Source organism: Balaenoptera borealis (assembly GCF_965194805.1).
Source record: "Balaenoptera borealis genome assembly, chromosome: 16".
Lineage (NCBI taxonomy): Eukaryota > Metazoa > Chordata > Mammalia > Artiodactyla > Balaenopteridae > Balaenoptera > Balaenoptera borealis.
In genome coordinates, this window is record NC_138872.1 from 65,363,003 (window position 1) to 65,382,767 (window position 19,765).

Sequence of the window (19,765 nt, forward strand, 5' to 3'; positions counted from 1 at the left end):
ATCTTTTGGAATTCACTGTGAGTGACAGTCAACGGAGTTGTTTTAAAGGGGATTACAGAGCTGAAAATCTTGCTTATTCCAGAGGTAGAATCAGCTGGTTTGAAAGATAACCATTTGGAAGAACTCAGACCAAACACCAGATCTGTTGCTTGTGAAGTTACATGGAATTTTAAGACATTTTCAATTTTTTCTCATGTTAGTGTTATATATTGTAATAAATCCTAGCTAGTTGGCAAATCATTGAGGAATTAGTATTGTTTTTCCTAATGTTGTCTATTGCCACAGTGACTACTCTCCATATTCTTTCTCATGCATTTCATCTCCACTATTTGTCACTTGTGAATCTATAAGTAAAATAGCAACTACTGTTTCTATTCAGTAATACGCAACAGTATAAAGGATGACTAGGAAGTCATTGCAGTTAATGTGTACAATGAAGTTTAGTATTTAGAACTATTGTGGTCTAATTGCATTGCAACATAATTATTAATAAAAATGTACTTAACCCTTGAATTAACATGTATAATTAATATGTATCTAAACAAGTACAAAAATTCTTTCCTATTTTTTCCTAAAGATTTATTTATACATGAGTGCATATTTAGACAATTGAAAAAGACTAAAGAATTTTATCCTTTTACATAAACTGAAAATTTGGCTTATGGCTGACTAAAATTCTACTATGAATCTCAACACAGGGATCCATAGTTGCTTTTGAAAAGATTATTCTTTCCTCCTTGAATTTTTAATGGCCTGGATTATGTTTCAAACAAATTTGAAATTATGCTTTGATTTGATCTACATGGAGGACAAACCTTTTATTAAGCATTTTATAGAAAACTCATTTTTATGTTGATAGACTATCATATTCTTAGACTGAAGGACAATTCTAAGGCATTAAAGTTTGCTGCAAAGCAATTAAAGTTGTTTATAGTTTTTAGAAACTAAATTGCAGTCTCTGATCTCATATATGGTTTAAAACATTCATTTGATGTCTTGTGCTTGACTTAAGAGTTTATAGTGAAATTCAGAAACTGCTAATTAAAGCAGAGTAGGAGGTAGTAATGCAAAATGGTTAAGTAAAACAATGAATCAGGTAGAACTGGGTTCTCAGAGTTTCTACTTCTAGCTCTGTTACTTATACAGGTGACTTAACTCTCCTATGTCTCAGTTTTATTATTGTTAAAATAGTAGTAACAATTTTGACCTCGTGATTATTTTACATAAGGATTAAATATAATAATGTGTTTTGCTTATCTCAGTGCTTGGTACACAGTGGGCACACATTAAATGGTATCATTACAGAAAAACTAACATTGAGAAATAATATTAGTTTTGCTCTATTTTTAGGAGTATATGCAGGAAAAATCCAAAGAAAGCGGCCAAATGTTGCGACAACTTAAGAAGACAACATTCATTAGGATAAAAAAGGGGGGAAGGGTTAGGATCCATATTATTTTCCCTGCTCACGACTTTTTATTTAACTCTGGACTCTGTTTACCCAGGCAAAGTGATGTCAAAGGGCTGAAAAATCATCTGGATATTTTGGTCAGTCTGGCTAATCCCATCCCCCCCACCGAATTTTCCTCTTAATATCAGTTTCGGGTGAAGACAAATTAGTGTTCAGTAATTGGCTCATTTCTGTCCTTAACCTGCACAAACATAAGTTTGTTTTATTACTCAGGTGTCTGCCGAGAACCTTTTTGTAAACTTAAAGGACATTTGCATTTATTTCTGTAAAATATTGAAAAGGTGTGATAACTTATAAATAAGTTCTGAAATATAAATTTCATTAATCTCTGCACACTGCTGAATTTGATAAACTAGATACTGTTCTGTTTGAGGGGAAATTATTGCAGAAGAATGTTTTTCCCCGGTTTTGTAACTTTGAAAACTCTGATTAATCTCTCATATTCTTGGACTTACGGTATAACCACATGGGATAGAACACTTGCCTGTTGATTGTGGTCCGCCTAAAATTCACCACAGGAGTAGCTGGGCATCACCATTTTGGTCACAGGTATACGTTCCTCTCAACAACTAGTTGTCTCACAGAAATGTTAGGCTTAATGTATGTTAATAATGTATGTTATTACCCTAGTACTATTAGAAACATTTCTATTAAATTATAAAATCTTTCTGTGGAGGGTATAACAAGTTTGGGGAAGATAGCACAATCTTCTTAAATGTAGTAGCACTTAGGAATGAATGCATTTTACATCTATTTCTTTAAAATAGAATAACATGTTGCATGCAGTTACATTTTCTATTTAGTCTGTTTATTTCTTCATAGTCTGCTTTTTTTAGCATGCTGGATTTAGGGGAGAATAAAGGGCTATACTATATGATAAATTCAGATTTTCAAATGGGATAATAATACTGTCTAGTTGAAAGTCTGCATTACATAAGAGGCACTAATGTTTAAGGTTTTTCATCACTTACATAATCATTTAAAATATAAACCAAAAAATGTTACCAAGGGAACATGATTTTATGAAAAAGAATGTCACTGTTAATTTATCATGCCATCTCCAAAAGGGCTTTGTGCTTCTCACATAAAATTGGGAACATTTATGTGTACATTTAATCTTTCTAACTTAAATTTTAAAAAGATACTGGTATTTTGAAAATGCAGACTGTATATATTCTTAATATTCTCTTAAGAATGTCGAGATAAAGATTGTTTTCTTCGATTTTCCGTTCCATTTATAATTTAACTTTTACATCTAGCTGTAGACAGAAAATAGTAATCTACTCTGGGTGTAAACTTGATTTTCTTTATTGAGATGTATCATTTATTTAATGAGTGAATCAGAAAATTAGAAATAGAACACAGTCAAAAATATCTGAGTTACCAATTTATATTTGTGGGCAAAGTGTATCAAAATTATCTTCTTAATATGATAAATTGTGCTTTATCATTCTGAAAACTCAGGATACAGCTTACTCAGATCTTGTGGGTCTTTCCAGTATGAAAGATAGACGCTAAAAGTTTTGTGTACAGTAATGCAAATTGGCTACAACGAATAGTATGTTTCAGAGATAAAACTAGTTTTAGATTAAGGATGCAAAACTTGAGTGTTTTTTTAAAGGATAAAAGCTTATGTGTTTTACAAATTTTTTAATGTTCACAGCTTTTTCTCATAAAAGTGCCAGACATTGTTTTGTGCTTTTAATGGATTTTTATTTATATATATTATTTTTGTTATTTTTTCTTTGAGTGGAATGTCCATGAATGTAAATTATATTTATTTTTATACTTTAATTTTAATTTTCACTAGTTTTGCTTCTAGGCAAAAGGCAAAATAAACTTTTCATCTTAAAGGAAATCTCATTTGATCTTTTTTATTTACCAAAGAAAGGACTTTTGAAAAGTATGTGGCCAAGACATTAATACTGTAATATGATAATTTTTTACAATTACAAGACCCATGAAAGGTATATCCCACTATTTAATATGTAACCTGTAACATTAGCCCCCCAGCATTTGATATTGCATGAGTTGGACTTTTCAGAGGGCAAAAGTTCACTGGAGCTGGAAATGTCTTAGCCGGAGGCCTGCTAAGGATCGAATGGGAGAGAATGCTAAGGTTGAAGCTCACACCAAGCTGCTAACTTGCACAGCGTTAAGAATCCAACCACTGCTGTTGCCTGATCATCTAATGTGAGCAATGGTCCTCTTTTTTACCTCTTATCGAGGAGATACTACATTTGATCATCTACGAGGCAGTGTGAGAACAGCCTCTCCCTTTTCCAGTGGCCACCCTTTGCTCTCGTTTATTATGTACATTGGGAATAATAATGAATATGACTGGGAACTCTTTATTACTCATACTGAGCTGAAAACAAGGACCCATTCTGGAGATGAAGATCTTTTTTTTCTGTCAGGTGTCACTGTCCCATGAACAACCACACACAATCCCCCTCCTACCCCCAAATGAAGAGTAATAGTTATAAAAAAAATAAGCAAGTGAAGTTGGAATGCTATCTCTAACAGACCATAGTGGGCATACATGTAGGTTATAAAAATAATTTTAAAAAACAAAGGAGACTTTGAGTCATGGAATGCAGCAAATCAGATTGGGGTATGGTGCAGTGGCGTCACATCGGTTAGGTTCTAAAGACAGCTCTGAGAACAGATATCAGGTCTAACCAAAATTATACCTGACAGTAAAATATTACCTTTTCACTTATTTATTTAATCTGTTCCCTTTTGGTCAGTTTCTCTATGGCTCTCAACGCAGTTTCTTGAGGTGGTTGACATAGTTGCCACCAGAAGCGTGGTTTTGCTTCTCAGCCTACGGTGGGAAGAATCCGTTTTCACACTTTAACAGCCTGTTTCAGGATTACCTCCATTATCTGTGTAACACGCCTGATATTATTATAGAGTTCAGGGTCAGTGGGTGTGGCTGAATGTGCTGAGGAGCGCTCGCTGTTGCTCTGCCGCTGCTTGCGTTATGTGCCCCTCCCCCCTTTACCACCCACAACGATCACAGCCCCTTCTGCATCCAGAGACCAGCAGCAGTGCCACCCGGGGACTTGTTAGAAATGCAGAAGCTCTGGCCCTGCCCCAGAGCTGAATCAGAACCTGCCTTTAAGATCCCCGGGTGAGTCTGTGCAATTCAAACGGGAGAAGCCCTGCTTTATGATACACTGCATCGTCTGTGGCCCTGGAAAGAAAAGCTCTGAAAACAGGAAGGTCGCAGAAGTTACAATATGATTTTTTAGCCTGCCAAGTGAGTGATGTACTGCTTCAACTGAGTGCTGACCATTTGCCGGGCATTTGATAATCATCTCCCTTCACCTCAGTCAGAATTATCCTAACTTCACAGCTGAAGAAACTAGGACTCAGCGTGCTAAATAAACTACGTATTCCATTAGAGGGTTACGGTATGTTCTATTGCCTTTTCCTGAGGAGATTTTTGAGAATGTGGTTTTCTGACCTCCTCCTGTCAGAAAAGACACTTTAAAGAAAAAGGGGAAAACCTGAGGATCAGATGCTGTCTTGTGATTAACCAACTGTTAACCAACAGTCACCACCGTCAGATCTCCCCTATTAAACTAGTAGTCAGGTCAAATCCCGGTTGCCGTAATTTCAGAGGTTTGCAGTGAGGAATAAATGAAGAGTGAACGCAAAGTGTTCAGCACAGGGCGTGACACAAGCTTACTATGGCAACCATTTATTAAAATACCCTGTGATTTTTTTTTTTTTTTTTAATCAGAGAAAACTAGACTAGAGCACGGAAGTTCTGTAGTGGAAACGGACATCCACCTTCATAGAAACGTACGGCTTCGCCAAGTGGGGTGAAATGCTGACCCCGATTTCTCCAGTTAGTTTAGTTCCAGTCGAAAGCTGTCCCATTCGGATCTAGGGCAGCCCTTAGAGACCCAGGTTGTTAGTCCTGGGAGGTGGGTACGGTAAGTGCCTAAATTCCCCGGCGCACGGAGGTGGGCGCCGTGTCCTGCAGAGGGGGCGTGGCTTACCCAGCCAAACTGCTAATTAGCCGCAAAAGCACGCCTGCGCAGGCTGGACGCTCTTCCCACCCCAGCCGCGGTTAGCGTCTTCTCTCCGCGGGTGTCTGGATTCTTCACCGCCTCCAGAGGGCGCCGGCTGGCCAGGCGGCCACCTGCCACACGCTCCCGGCTCCTGTCAGCGCCGCAGCAGCGGCAGCCACGAGGCCTGCGGTGCCCCTTATAATCATGGCGGCCCGAGGGGCAAGGCCCGTGCCTTGCAGGAGGGCGCCCCGCCCCTCACAATCATGGCGGCCCTGGCCTTGCGGGGGGGAGGGGCGCCCGCCCCTCACAAACATGGCGGCCTGGCGGGGCGTGGTCTGGAAGGGCGAATTGGGCTGGCGGTCCCAGAACTAGCGGTCATGTGACTGGGAAGATGGCGGTCTTTCCTTGGTAAGGGGGAAGCGGCGGCTGGGCTTAAGGGAGGTGGTGTCCTTGGTTGTCTCTGGGATTCTGTCTCAGTCTCGGTGTGTGTCTCTGCGAGGGAGTGTGTGAACTGCTTTCTGTTGGGTTTGGTGGAGTTTCCCACCCCATCCCCGCGTGGTCTTGACCACAGATTCCCGGCCGCTACCCGGGTTCAGGGGACCTCCCTGAAGCTGGACGGGTGGGATCTTGGTCCTCTCCTCCGCTACCCCTTCCCGCGCCTTCCACGCCCCCCTCTCCATTCATTCCCTAAAAAAAGCTCAAGTTCCCCGGCCTCCGCTTTCCCAGAAGTTGGCGCGGGTTCTGGGGGAGCTGGATGCAGAAAATGGTGGACTCAGCTCTGGTCTGGACGACTCGGAAGACCTGGCTGTTTTCTGAATGACTGGGCTCATCTAGAGGAGACTCGCTTTTCTCATCTGTGAAATGGCTGCCATTCATCCTACTGTGTGCAGGGCCCTGCACTGGGCATTCACGATGCACAACCCTCAGACGTACTCCTTGGCCTCAAGGAGCTGACAGTTTAGTGGAGCAGATACGCTTCTGAATAGGACATAGAGAGAAGGCATTGGGGATTAGGCACACCTGGCGGCTTGGGGAAGGCTTGAGAGAGGAAGAGCCTTAAATTGGGTTTTGGAGGATGAATAGGAGGTCATCAAGAAGAAGCTAATGGCGCGTTCCAAGGCTGATGGGCCTGTCGGGCTCTTGTGGCTGGAGTAGCTAGGAGTGATTGGCGCTTCAGGCTCCAGCTGCTGCTACGAGAGTGTGAAGAACCGGAGCAAGTTGTGATGGTAGTAGTGGAATTATTTGGGCACGTGAGAAAGGGAGGTTATTTTCTGATCTTTCTCTGCAAATGATGTGAAGTGTTTTACATTGAGTGAGTGAGTGAGTGATCAAATGAAAAAATATACAGCTCTGGATCTTAGAAATAATCAGATACATCTGATTTTATGCTTGATAAACAGCGGTCTTTCTCGTGTTCCCTTCACGTGTCTAACTCTTTAAGAGTCTTCCTTCAAAAGTCTTGGTATGCTAAATCAGGATTGGATGCCAGTGAGTTCTTCTATGATCTGCCCTGAATTTTCTTTGACCTAGTCATGCAAAACCCCTTTTAGGGAATCACTAAAGCTTATATGCCAAAACATATAGCTTCAGTGCACTTATCTGGCTGGAATTTTGTAATCAGAAGATCCAGGAAGGATGCTGTTTAATCCCAGTGCATTTTTACCTTTGGTATACTTTACAGAGAGAGGTGCCATAAGCCCTTTAGCATCTAGGGTCTCCACAGTTCCTAGTCTGACTGTGCTCTAAACATTTCTGTCTGTGGTAGCATGTGTTCATCTTTCAGTTTGCCCACTAGACTTGATGCTTCTTAAGTTAAATGGGCTGAGTTTTAACCATCATTGTATCTCCAGAGCCTGGCATGGAGCTTGGCAGATAGTAGGTGCTGAGTAATATTTTTGGAATGAATGAGGAAACTGAGGAGGCCCTCAGAGGAGAAACGTGTTTCTGTCATTAAATTTGACATTTATCGAGCCTTTATCTTGTGCCAGGCACTGTGCTAAGTGCTGAACGTGCAACATCTCATCTCCTAAAAACCCCATTTTTCAGATAAAAAAGTGGAGACAGAAAGATGAAGCAGTTCAGTTAGCTTTATAGCCTGCAAGGAGCACTGAGGTTTGGAGCTCAAACCTGTGATCTTTTTTTTTTTTTTGGCTGCGTTGGGTCTTCGTTGCTGCACGCGGGCTTCAGTAGTTGTGGCTCACGGGCTCTAGAGCACAGGCTCAATAGTTATGGCGCACAGGCTTAGTTACTCTGCGGCATATGGGATCTTCCCAGACCAGGGATCGAACCCATGTCCCCTGCATTGGCAAGCGGATTCTTAACCACTGCGCCACCAGGGAAGTCCCAAACCTCTGATCTTAATCATTATTGTCATATGGCCCTACAGTCTAGGTCCTGGGCTGAGATTCCTGGGTTGCAGGGTTCCTGAGTCCTGCTGTGTTGTCATGGGTCTCCCCAGCATGCCTCTTCTCACCCGCACTTTTTGTTATTACTGACCTCACCTGTGAGATGTCCAGTGCACCGTGGGTTACATTTCCTGTTCAGTCCTATGGTCATAGCACTGTTAAAAATACCATTCTTTGGGGCTTCCCTGGTGGCGCAGTGGTTAAGAATCCGCCTGCCAAAGCAGGGGACACGGGTTCGAGCCCTGGTCCAGGAAGATCCCACATGCCACGGAGCAACTAAGCCTGTGCGCCACAACTACTGAGCCTGTGTGCCGCAACTACTGAAGCCCATACACCTAGAGCCTGTGCTCTGCAACAAGAGAAGCCACTGCAATGGGAAGCCCACGCACTGCAAGGAAGAGGAGCCCCCGCTTGCCGCAACTAGAGAAAGCCGGCATGCAGCAACGAAGACCCAACACAGCCAAAAATAAAAATAAAATAAAATAAATAAATTAAAAAAAAATACCATTCTTTGGAGTCAGAATTTCTACATCATTTTAAGACTTTATTGGGGAGGGGGAGTATATTGTGATTGGGGGATAAAAAACTGTGTGGCCAGATTATGTCATTAGTAATTAAAAAGTCACTTGAGAATTAAAAAGCAGTTAGTGGATTTTGGTGTTTCCAGTATAAGGAGATTAATTTGGTAACTGGTAATAGGATTTCTACACATTCATGTTATCCAATGTAAATAATTTAAAAATAGTCACCTGGGAATTCTGGTGAAATGCAGACCCTGATTCTGTAGGGGTATTTCAGTACTCCCCAGGTGATGCCCTTGTTGGTGATCTGTGACTCACACTTGGAGTAGCCAGAGGCCAGACCAAGCTAGGAGTGGAGGTATGAAATGTTGGCCTTTTTTCTGTGGCAGCTGCCAAGGAGCCAGACCACCCTTTCGCATTGCTGGGAGTTGGGGGTATTTTTACCAGCTTATCAGCTATGTTCGCAGGAAGAAAATTAAGGCTTTTTGAGAAAGTGCCCACTAGAGGTCACTGGTAGCCTTACCAAAGACCCAGGCATGGAAGAAAATGCTTTTAACACCTCAACCTGTAGGAAACATTAAGGAACTGAGAGCAAATTTGAGGAAATAATGGAAGAAATGATTGAAAAATCAAAATAGCACCTTGACATGGACTTTCAGCAAGGGTAAATGTTTCCTTTCCTTTCTTTTTTTTTTTTTTTTTTAAAATATTTATTTATTTATTTTTGGCTGTGTTGGGTCTTCGTTTCTGTGCGAGGGCTTTTTCCAGTTGCGGCGAGCGGGGGCCGCTCTTCATCGTGGTGCGCGGCCTCTCTTGTTGTGGAGCACAGGCTCCAGACGCGCAGGCTCAGTAGTTGTGGCTCACAGGCCTAGTTGCTCCGTGGCATGTGGGATCTTCCCAGACCGGGGCTCGAACCCGTGTCCCCTACATTGGCAGGCAGATTCTCAACCACTGCGCCACCAGGGAAGCCCTCTTTCTTTTTTTTAAAAAGGTTTTTCCAGAAGCAGTATTTTTCCCCTAAAGAATTCCCTCCCCTCACACTTAAAAAAAAAAAAATTCATTTCAAAGCTCAGTCCTTAAAAAAAAAAAAAAAGAAAGAGACAATTGCTTTTTCAAATTCTCAAGTTGACCTATAGATGATCTGTGGAACTACTGAATCCTAGAGGCAGGGTGCCTCAGTTTGCATCTGTCTCTATCACTTGCTAACCTCTCACAAGTTAACCAACAGCCTCAGCTTCTCCGTCTGAGAAATGGGCATAATCATAGTACCTACCTCATAGGATTGATTAATTGAGGAAATAGAGGTAAAGGGCTTGTCCTGTATCCTGGTATATAGTGTCTGGGAGAGGAAACTTCCCCTTCTGCTCTCTTGAGTTCTTGTGGCTGGACCAATAATAAAATTGACACAAGGTAAATTAATGGGAGAAAAAGAAACAAATTTTAATTTGTGTGTTCTGGAGGTCTCATAGATACGGGACCTAAGAAGTGGCTGAAACAGGCAGCTTTTATACTTTTTAGACAAAGAAACTATAAATTTGTGGGGAATTGACAGAACAAAGAAAGTTGGGCTTTGGGTGCTTAATTAGTGAAGAATCTAAACAGCAGGATTGTGGTATTAAAGAAATAACAAGGTTCGTTTATATAGGCTTCTTGGCCCTGAGTTCCCCATCTGGCGACAGGGGTGTCCTTCTACCTCCAGATGCAGGTGGGCACCTTTCACAGGGGAGACTTATTTCCTGCCTTCAGGGAGACAGAGAGGAGGGTCAGAGTGTCCCTCTATATCAGCTCTTTCTTAAGTTTCTTAAGCAACTTTAATTCAAGATAATCAATATGCCATATTTTGGGGTGGCCCGCTGTGGGCTCCAACAATAATAAGCACATAATAAATGAGAACTGATATTTGGTTGTTGTGTTATCAAGTCATATTGCTGTTTTTATATTGTACGTTTTTTAGCTGTTGATTTGTTAATAATTATTATAGTGATGAAAAACACATTTGCAGTTGAATTTCAGGTCAGATTACATTTCTACTCATTCTATTAAATTAACTTTTCAAAATTCTATTGATAAAGTTAAGAGTGATCTGAAAGGAGGAAAAGTATAAGTTGATTTTTTAAACTCCATTATGGCTGTTGATGACTAGACTTCCAATTTATTCTTTGGGGTTTTGTTTGTTTTATAAATCAAAGATTGGCTGGTAGCATATTAAAAGGAGTTTGGAAGACTATTTCATAAATGAATTCAACTGAAATATTTTTGGAAGATGAAGACAGTGTATATTCAGTAAATGTAACCCAAAGGGACTAGGCAGTGTATTGTGGTAGGGGTTTTCCTTTAAAAACAAAAAACAAGTAGAGGCTGGTCTATATTGTTAACTAGCTTTTCTCCTTTCCTACACTCAAAGCGAAATTTATTTAGAAAGGGATGGAAGCGAAATTACATGGGATCTCAGTTCTTTTGTACTGTGTTAGGTGTCTGGGTAGGTGGGGCTTATTGAGTAAAGATGATTAATTGCACGGCACAATTAGATTTGGGGTTCATACACATATTAATGAAGTCAAGAAGCTGAGAATGGGGGTGGGAGTGGGGGGGCATGGAAGGGATGAATTCAAGGCATCTGGAGGCCAAGGAAACAAAGGGGCCAGCTTCCGGTGCTCTTTGAAACTGAAAGTTTTCCAGGTTTTTAAGTCTGTTTGCCGTTTGGTCAGCCATTTTGTCTTTAAGTCATTCCTCTCTTCTTGAATTTTACTGTAAGCATTCAAGAGAAGCCAAGCTGCTCCTTCAACACTTTGTTTAGAAATTTCTTCAGCCAAATATCCAAATTTCATGGCTCACAAGTTCTGCCTTCCACAAAACACCAGGACACGGACTAATTCAGCCAAACTCTTCTTTTTTTTAAATAAATTTATTTATTTTATTTATTTATTTTTGGCTGCATTGGGTCTTCATTGCTGTGCCGCGGGCTTTCTCTAGTTGTGGCGAGCGGGGGCTACTCTTTGTTGCAGTGCGCGGGCTTTCATTGCGGTGGCTTCTCTTGTTGCGGAGCACGGGCTGTAGGCACGCGGGCTTCAGTAGTTGTGGCACGTGGGCTCAGTAGTTGTGGCTCGCGGACTCTAGAGCGCAGGCTCAGTAGTTGTGGCGCACGGGCTTAGTTGCTCCGCGGCATGTGGGATCTTCCCAGACCAGGGCTCGAACCCGTGTCCCCTGCATTGGCAGGCGGATTCTTAACCACTGCGCCACCAAGGAAGCCCCCAGCCAATCTCTCTGCTACTGTATAACAAGGATTGCTTTCCTCCGTTGTCCAAAAGCGTGTTCCTCCTTTCTGTATGAGGCCTCATCAGAATGACCTTTACCTTCTGCGGTTCTACCAACATTCTGTTTACCACCACTTAGGTATTCTCTAAGAAGGTTGAGGCTTTCTCTACAGCTTTCCTCTCTTCTTTCTGAGCCCTCACAATAATCACTGGATAATCAGTCCATTCAGGGTAGTGGCTTTTTCTAGCACATACTTCAGAACTTTTCCAGCCTCTACCCATTATCCAGTTCCAAAGGTGCTTCCATATTTGTTATACTAGCACCCCACTCCGGGTACCAGTTTTCTGTCTGAGTTTGTTTGGGCTGCTGTAACAAAATACCACAGACTGGTTTTCCTTTTTTTTTTTTTTGGCTGTGCTGTGTGGCATGTGGGATCTTAGCTCCCCAAACAGGGATCGAACCCATGCCCCCTGCATGGGGAGCACAGAGTCTTATCCACTGGACCACCAGGGAAGTCCCCCAGACTGGTTTACTTATAAACAACAAAATTTAATTTCTCACAGTTCTGGAGGCTGGAAGCCCAGGATCATGGCACCAGCATGGTCAGGTGAAGGCACTCTTCCTGGTTCACAGCCAGCACCTTCTCACTGTGTCTTCACATGGTGGAAGGGGCTAGGGAGCTCTCTGGAGCCTCTCTTATAAGGGTACTAATCCCATTCATGAGGGCTGTACCCTCAAGATGTAAGCACCTCTCAAAGGCTCCACCTACTAATACCTTTTGTGGGTTAGGATTTCAACCTGTGAATTTTAGGGAGACACACATTTAGATCATAGCACCTCTCCTGCCTTTTATGCTCTAGTTCTCATGCATTTTAATTCTATATATATTTTAAACACCATAAGAAGTTATTTTTTGTAGTCAATATTTAGTTTTACCTACACCTTTATCTTTTGTATGCTCTTTAGTATATATATAGTATATACGCATATGTACACACATATGCTCATATATATATATATATATATATATACACATATATATATATGTACATGTTAGCATATATTTTTTGCTTTCAGCTGGGATCATTTTCCTTCTACTTTCAGCATTTAAAAAAAATTTAAGGTGTGGTTCTGCTGCTGCTGCTGTTCTCCTTTTTCTTTGACTGGAAACTTCTTTCTTTTGCCCTAATGTTCATAGAGTAGTTTCACTAGGTCTAGAATTCTTGGTTGGCAATGATTTTCTTACAGTACTTTAAAGGTATCATTCCTTTGTCTTGTGGCTCTCATTTCTGTGCTGAGATAATAATCTTACTGTTGTCCTTTGAAAATAACATATCTGTATTCCTTTTAAGAAAACCTCTCTTTTTAGTTTTTAGCCATTTTCCTATGAAGGCCCTAAGTATGGTTGTTTTTTGTTTTGTTTTTGTACTGGTCTTGCTTGGGGCACAAGCGTTTCTTGAATCTGTGAATCAATGTCTTTCTTTCGTTGGGGAAAATTTTTAGCTATTATCTCTTCAAATACTGCTCTGCCTGTTCCTTCTCTCTTCTTTGGAATTCAAATCGTATGTGCGTGAGACCTTTCTTCATGTCCCTTATGCACTCTTCTGTGCTTTTCATGTTTTTTCCTCTCCATGCTTCAATGCGGGTGATCCCTCCCCTTTTATGTTCCTTCTCACTAATCCCTTCACTTGTTAAGCCTCCGCAAGACTGATGAAAACTGTCTGCTCTTCATCTACTTGGCTTATTCCTCTTGCTCTTCCACGGCTTAATTGGAGAATACTTTGAGGGGAAACCAGGACCGAATCTCTCACTTCTGTGCCCTGCCTTCTCTTCAGAAGCTCTTCCTTCAAGCCCTGGCTGTCGCCATAGCCCTGAACCCTAGTTTATCTCTCCAGCCCTCTGTGAGTTTTCCTTAAAGCTTCTTTGGCTGCTCTGCCCCCTAGCAGCTGCCCTCTGCCTGGCTTTAGCCTCTTGTCCCATGCCAAGAATCAAAATGCTCTGTGAGAGATAGCTGGGCAAGAAAGTTGGCTTCCCTTCAGTGAGCTTCCCTTTGTTCTGGCGTCTGTCCTCGCAGGTCTTGTTTGCCTCGGCAGCTCCTTTTACCTTCAAACTGGTTAAAGAAAAATGTTTTTTTTAATTTACCACTTCTTATTGGTCTTGGTAAAAATACTGTTCCACTGTAAACTGTCTCATCAATGAGGAAGTCTCAGCAAAAAGTTTTTAGGGTGTATGCATCTCCAACTAATTGGCTTCTGGGTTTTGCTGTTTACCAGGCATTCCAGGAACAGGAACTACAAGGCTGAGTTTGCATCATGCCGGTTGGAGGCTGTACCACTGGAATTTGGGGACTATCACCCACTGAAACCCATAACTGTAAGTTTTGTCAAGGGTCCCTCTGTGACATTCTTATTCCATAAAATTATAGACAGTATTCCTGGGTCGTTCTCATTTTGCCAGTGCCATTGCAGATTTAAATCAACCAGTTTGTTCTCTGCCCCATTTTTTTTTGTGATGTTGGTCTCACCCACCATCATTTTTTTTCCCTTTCTCATATTAGTGAGGTGGTCATGCATATGGGATGCCTTTGTTCCCGATTTGGAGGTGTAAACAAAATACTTCTTAATTTGCCTATTTGAAATATTAAGATCACTCTAATTACTAATATAGGGTGCTGTCCTGAATAGCAGCTTAGTCTATCTGTGAGTTTATTTAAAAAACAAAACAAAAGGCAAGCAAGAGTCATAGATTGTCTCATCTGAGTTAGCACTTTTTTATTAACAAGTAATAGAAGCTATGTGGTTGTCACCATGGGTGGGATGAGGTTGACAGATGCCGGTGGACACTCAGGCAGGACGTTTCTGAATGGCAGAGAATCTGTGAACACACAGAGGTGATTACATAAAGCAGGAGGTCACAAGACTAAGCTTCAGCCTCCCAGGGCCCCTCAAATCCCCACGGGCTCGAGTGGCTGCGGCTGACCCGCCAGTGAGTTGGTTCCAATCTCAGGAACTCAAACCCAACAGCAGGGAGAGTGTCTCCTCTGCATTTTCTGTCTGCCCAGTTGGGTTACGTGTCCTTCCCTGAATCAACCCTGGTGACTGGGGTGTAGAATATGCTCATTGGTTGGGTTGGGGCTCCTGCCCACCCTGGGAACCAGGAGCAGAGTGCACCCCACCAGGCCTTTAAGAGCTGAGAGTCAGGCAAGGCTGCCTTCCCAAAGAAAATTTGGACTGTTGAGCCTGGGAGATGGAGGAATAGATGCCAGACAGACAAGAACAACAAACGTGCGCCAGTGGGAGGCCCTTCACCAAGTTACCTAGGGTTAGTGTCAGACCCCACAGGTTTAGGGCATGGGCTTCAATAAAACTGCCCTAGCTTCAGACTCCAGCTGTAAATTTGGGGGTCCCCAGGCCACCTGCACTTCTGACCAATCGGCTACAAATCCAAGGGTTTCCGGAGACCTCCCTCAGGTTTGATAATTTACTAGAACAACTCACAGAACTCAGAAAAGTGTAGTATTTATGCTTATATTTTTATTATAAAGGATGCATGTGAGGACCAGCCAAATTAAGAGACATACAGGGCAAGGAGGAGGGTCCCAAATGCAGAGCTCCCTTGCCCTCTGCCTGTGGAATCCGGGTGAGCATTACCTCCAGTGCATCATGTGTTCAACTGGGAAGCTCCACTGAGCTTTGGTGTCCAAACTTTTTATTGGGGTTTTATTACACAGACATGATTGATTGATTCCTTGGCCACATGATTGAACTTGATCTCCGGCTTCCCTCCCCTCTGCTGAAGTGAGATCTTTTTCATCTTTTGATAGGTTTGTTGTCCATCTGTGGTGAACTGGCCTGAAAATTTTTTATCATAGTAAACCTTTAGGCAGATCTGTTATATTCTACAGTGAGGGTTATCACCTGGCTGAAAGTCCGAACCCTCTAATCACATGTTTGGTCTTTCAGCATCCTCTCATTAGCATAAACTCAGGTGTGATTGAGGGGCTCATGAATGACTGATGCTCCAAGGACTTGGAGTCTCCTTTCCAGGAACCGGGGACAGAGGCCAAATTCTCTTTCATCCAACACCCTCTCTCCTTCATTCTGTTACATCCTCTCTCTCTCTCTCTCTCTCAAGAATTGTTCTGGGTTTTTATAGCTTCCTCATTTAAAAAGGAGTGGAGCCTAACTAGCCCTTCTGGACGTTGATCCTAAACTTTCAGCAGACAGACTCTGGCTCTGGTTGGATCCTCTTGGCTCCGGGGTTCACCACGGTCTGGTCATCTGAAGTTGGGGAGGGTTGGGGGCAGTGGAACAAGAACATGGCTTCACACCCCAACACCCCCGCTTGCTCCTTAACACACACACGCTTCTCCTGAAAGGGAGGAGTCGGGCACTCACTGCTTTGTGATGATGAGATGGCCACGCAGAGCCACTGAGACCGTCTTCGAGTATGACGACTCTGGGATCTTTCGTATGCTGGTTCGTTACCCTACCTAGACCATTGCCGCACGATGCAAATTCTGACGCAGTGGGTCCGGGGTGGGGCTTGGGAGTCTACAGCTTTGTGAGCTGGCAGGTGATATGGTTGCTGCTTGTCCAGAGACCACGCTTTGAGTAAGAAGGATTTCAGTTACAGCATCAAGATTTCAGTTACAGCATCACCTTCTAAATCACAAAGACCCTGTCTCTCCCTTCCTGACCCCAATTTCTCACCTTCCCTTCCTCGACAGCTGGGATTCCGAGTCATGTCAATTTGTCACAAAAATAAGTGTCCCTGCTGCAAAGGAATGGTCAGTTCATAACGGAACAAGGGAGAACCCATTTGAGTGTTTCATTGGGAAAAGTCATAGGAGACTACCATTTTACCTCCACAAATTTTCCCCACAGGTCACAGAGTCAAAGACAAAGAAAGTGAGCCGGAAAGGAAGCACTTCTTCCACGTCCTCTTCATCCTCCAGCTCCATGGTGGACCCACTGAGCAGCGTCCTGGATGGGACCGACCCCCTCTCCATGTTTGCGGCCTCTGCTGACCCTGCAGCCCTGGCGGCTACCACGGTAATCCTCCTAGCTATAGTCAGTCCTGTGGGTGCAGGGTTGGGGATTTTCACTGAACAAGTAATACGCAGTGCACTCTGGCTGTAACAATTCAAATAATCCAGACTCAATGACACTGCTGGTGAGAGGCTGGTGTAGACCCTGGAAACTGCTGCTGCTTTTTTTTTTTTAAAGCATTTTAAAATTCTTTATTTTCATTTCACTCTTTTCATACCCTTTATTTTGGATTTATTTTTATGTAATTACATAACTAATTTACTAATTTTTCGTGTAAAAAATCAGACATTACAGATGAAGTCCAGTTGACCAGTTCTCATTCTATTCTCCACTCTGGAGGTCATCAGTGTTATCAGTGTAATGTATATTCTTCAACTTTTTCTTTGTATTTTCATAGATATTTATGACAACAATTTCTGAACATTTACATACATATTCATATATAAGTAACAACAATAGCAATAATAAGAGTATCAGCTAACTGCGTAGCAGGTATTTTCCAAGTGCATTCCAAGTGTAGTTCTCATACTGCCTAAGCTTCATTTAAAGAGGTCCACACAGAGGAACAGAGATGTTAAGTGACATGCAAGCTGGAATTCAAGCCTGGCCAGTCTGACTTCAGAATCTACCATCATTCTTTGCTGGCATTGCACACAGCTATTTACTTTTTTTTTTTTTAACGTATTTACTTTTTTTTTTTTTTAACCTTGACAATATGTCTTGGAGAACTTTCTATATTAGTACTTACAGAACAACCTTCTTATTTTGAACAGCTGCATTGTATTGTAAGGAACAGGACATGATTTTTTTTTTTTTGGCTGCACTGCTTGGCTTGTGGGATCTTAGTTCCCCGGCCAGGGATTGAACTCGGGCCCTCGGCTTTGAAAGCCCAGTGTCCTAACCACTGGACCGCCAGGGAATTCCCGGGGACATGCTTTAAATTGCCATGATGGACACATAGACCGTGTGTGGTGTTTGTTGGTATAGGCAGTGGCGCATTTGTCCTTGAACATGCATAGATCTTGGTGCCTACGTGCAAGGATTTCTGCAGGGTAACTTCCTAGGAGTTCATTACTGGCTTAAGGTAACATATACATAAGGTTTTTCTTTTTTATGTGGGCCATTTTCAAAGTCTTTATTGAATTTGTTACAATATTGCTTCTGTTTTATGCTTTGGTGTTTTGGCCCTGAGGCGTGGGATCCTAGCTCCCCGGCCAGGGATCAAACCCGCACCCCCTGCATTGGAAGGCGAAGTCTCAACCACTGGACCGCCAGGGAAGTCCCCATATACATAAGGTTTTGATGGCTACTGCCAGATTGTTCTCCAGAAAGGGTTCACCAACTTACACTGCCATCAACAGAGCAGTGTTGTGGAGTGCCTGTCCCCTGCGTCCTTGCCAACCTGGCTACTGTCAGTCATTTTAAAGTAAATCATTTTTTTTTTTAAATTTATTTTGGCTGTGCTGGGTCTTCGTTTCTGTGCGAGGGCTTTCTCTAGTTGCGGCAAGCGGGGGCCACTCTTCATCGCGGTGCATGGGCCTCTCACCATCGCGGCCTCTCTCGTTGCGAAGCACAGGCTCCAGACGCGCAGGCTCAATAATTGTGGCTCACGGGCCTAGTCGCTCCGCGGCATGTGGGATCTTCCCAGACCAGGGCCCGAACCCGTGTCCCCTGCATTGGCAGGCGGATTCTCAACCACTGCGCCACCAGGGAAGCCCCTGTCGGTCATTTTAAATCTTGCCATTCTGATTGTTGAAAAATGATCTCTTTCAGTTTGCCTTTCCTTGATTCTTAATGAGTTTGAGCATCTTTGGATAGGTTTATTGTCCGTCTGTGGCGAATTGGCCTGGAATTTTTTTATCATAGTGAACCTTTAGGCAGATGCGTTACATTCTACAGTGAGGGATCGGCTGCCTTCTGCTCATACTTTTTTTTTAAGCTTTACTGAGGTACAATTGACAAATAAAATTGTAAGATATTTAAAGTGTGCAACGTGATGCTTTGATACACATAGACATTGTGAAAGGATTCCCTCCATTGAGTTAACTCATATGTTACTTTACATACTTACCCTTTTTTTGGTGAGAACATTTAAGTTCTACTGTCTTAGCAATTTCACTTATACAACGCTGTGTTATCATCTGTCATCACCATGGTTGCTTATACTTTTTTAAAAGATTCAAAAATTGCTGCTGAAGAGATTGTCTTGCCTTTTCTTAGGACAACTCCAGAAAGAAACGTGACAGAGATGATAACTCCATTGTAGGATCAGATTTTGAGCCTTGGGCCAGCAAACGAGGAGAAATCCTTGCCCGGTACACTACCACGGAAAAGCTCTCTATTGTGAGTACCAGTATACTTTTCTCCCAGTGTCTACTTCAGATTTAGTAGTTCTTTTTGTTATTACGATTCTGCACCCGATTCCAGTGTGTAGGTTCCCCCCGACACACCAAGCAGTTCTTCGACACCAGTGGGGTGTCCTATAAATCAACTCAATTCTGACATTGTCTACCTGGAGAGAGCACCAGATCCCACAGCTTAAGGGCTCAGTCCCCACATCAGATGCTAATCAAAAGTCCAGGTTGTTACCTGCCTTCTGACCAACTAGCTATAAATCAGAGTTTCCCATGACCACCTCTTTGGGTTCAATTAATTTGCTAGAGTGGCTCACAGAACTGACTAGACTACTGGTTTATTACAAAGGATATTAAAGGATATGAACCAGTAACTAGATGAAGAGATACCTAGGGTGAGGTCCTGAACAAAGGAGTGTCTGTTTCCATGGAGTTTGGGGTCCAGCACGGCAGCATGTGGATGTGCTCTGATTCACCAACCCGGAAGGTCCCTGAACCCCGTCCTTTTGGGTTTTTATGGAGGCTTCCTTACATAGATATGATTGACTAAATCATTGGCCACTGGTGCTTGATTCAACCTCCAGCCCCTCTCCCCTCCCCAGAAATCAGGGAGGTGGGACTGAAAGTGTCCACCCTCTAATCATGTGGTTGGTTCCCCTGACAGCCAGCCTCCATCCTTAGGT

At 42.7% G+C, this 19,765-nt stretch overlaps 2 protein-coding genes across 14 annotated transcripts in view; both read left to right on the forward strand.

The window, feature by feature from the left end:
• CCP110 (centriolar coiled-coil protein 110) overlaps positions 1-5,719 on the forward strand; it is a 28,642-nt gene extending 22,923 nt beyond the window's left edge. For 5 of the 10 annotated variants that reach the window (XM_082362407.1, XM_082362409.1, XM_082362410.1 and 2 more), the window contains one exon: positions 1,351-5,716. In XM_082362407.1, the coding sequence (XP_082218533.1) occupies positions 1,351-1,403 (53 nt within the window). In that variant the 3' untranslated portion in view covers positions 1,404-5,716. Of the gene's footprint in view, positions 1-1,350 lie in introns of all 10 variants that reach the window. The other 5 variants (XM_082362408.1, XM_082362415.1, XM_082362416.1 and 2 more) reach the window with 3 other exon arrangements.
• A 76-nt stretch (positions 5,720-5,795) lies between these two features.
• Positions 5,796-19,765, forward strand: part of VPS35L (VPS35 endosomal protein sorting factor like) — a 120,052-nt gene continuing 106,082 nt past the window's right edge. For 2 of the 4 annotated variants that reach the window (XR_014236094.1, XM_082362426.1), the window contains exons 1-4: positions 5,796-5,904; positions 13,951-14,050; positions 16,564-16,749; positions 18,949-19,071. Coding sequence is in view for 3 of the 4 variants with exons in the window: in XM_082362426.1 (XP_082218552.1) it covers positions 5,888-5,904; positions 13,951-14,050; positions 16,564-16,749; positions 18,949-19,071 (426 nt within the window). In the remaining variant the exon portion in view is untranslated. The remainder of the gene's footprint in view (positions 5,905-13,950; positions 14,051-16,563; positions 16,750-18,948; positions 19,072-19,765) is intronic. The other 2 variants (XM_082362424.1, XM_082362425.1) reach the window with 2 other exon arrangements.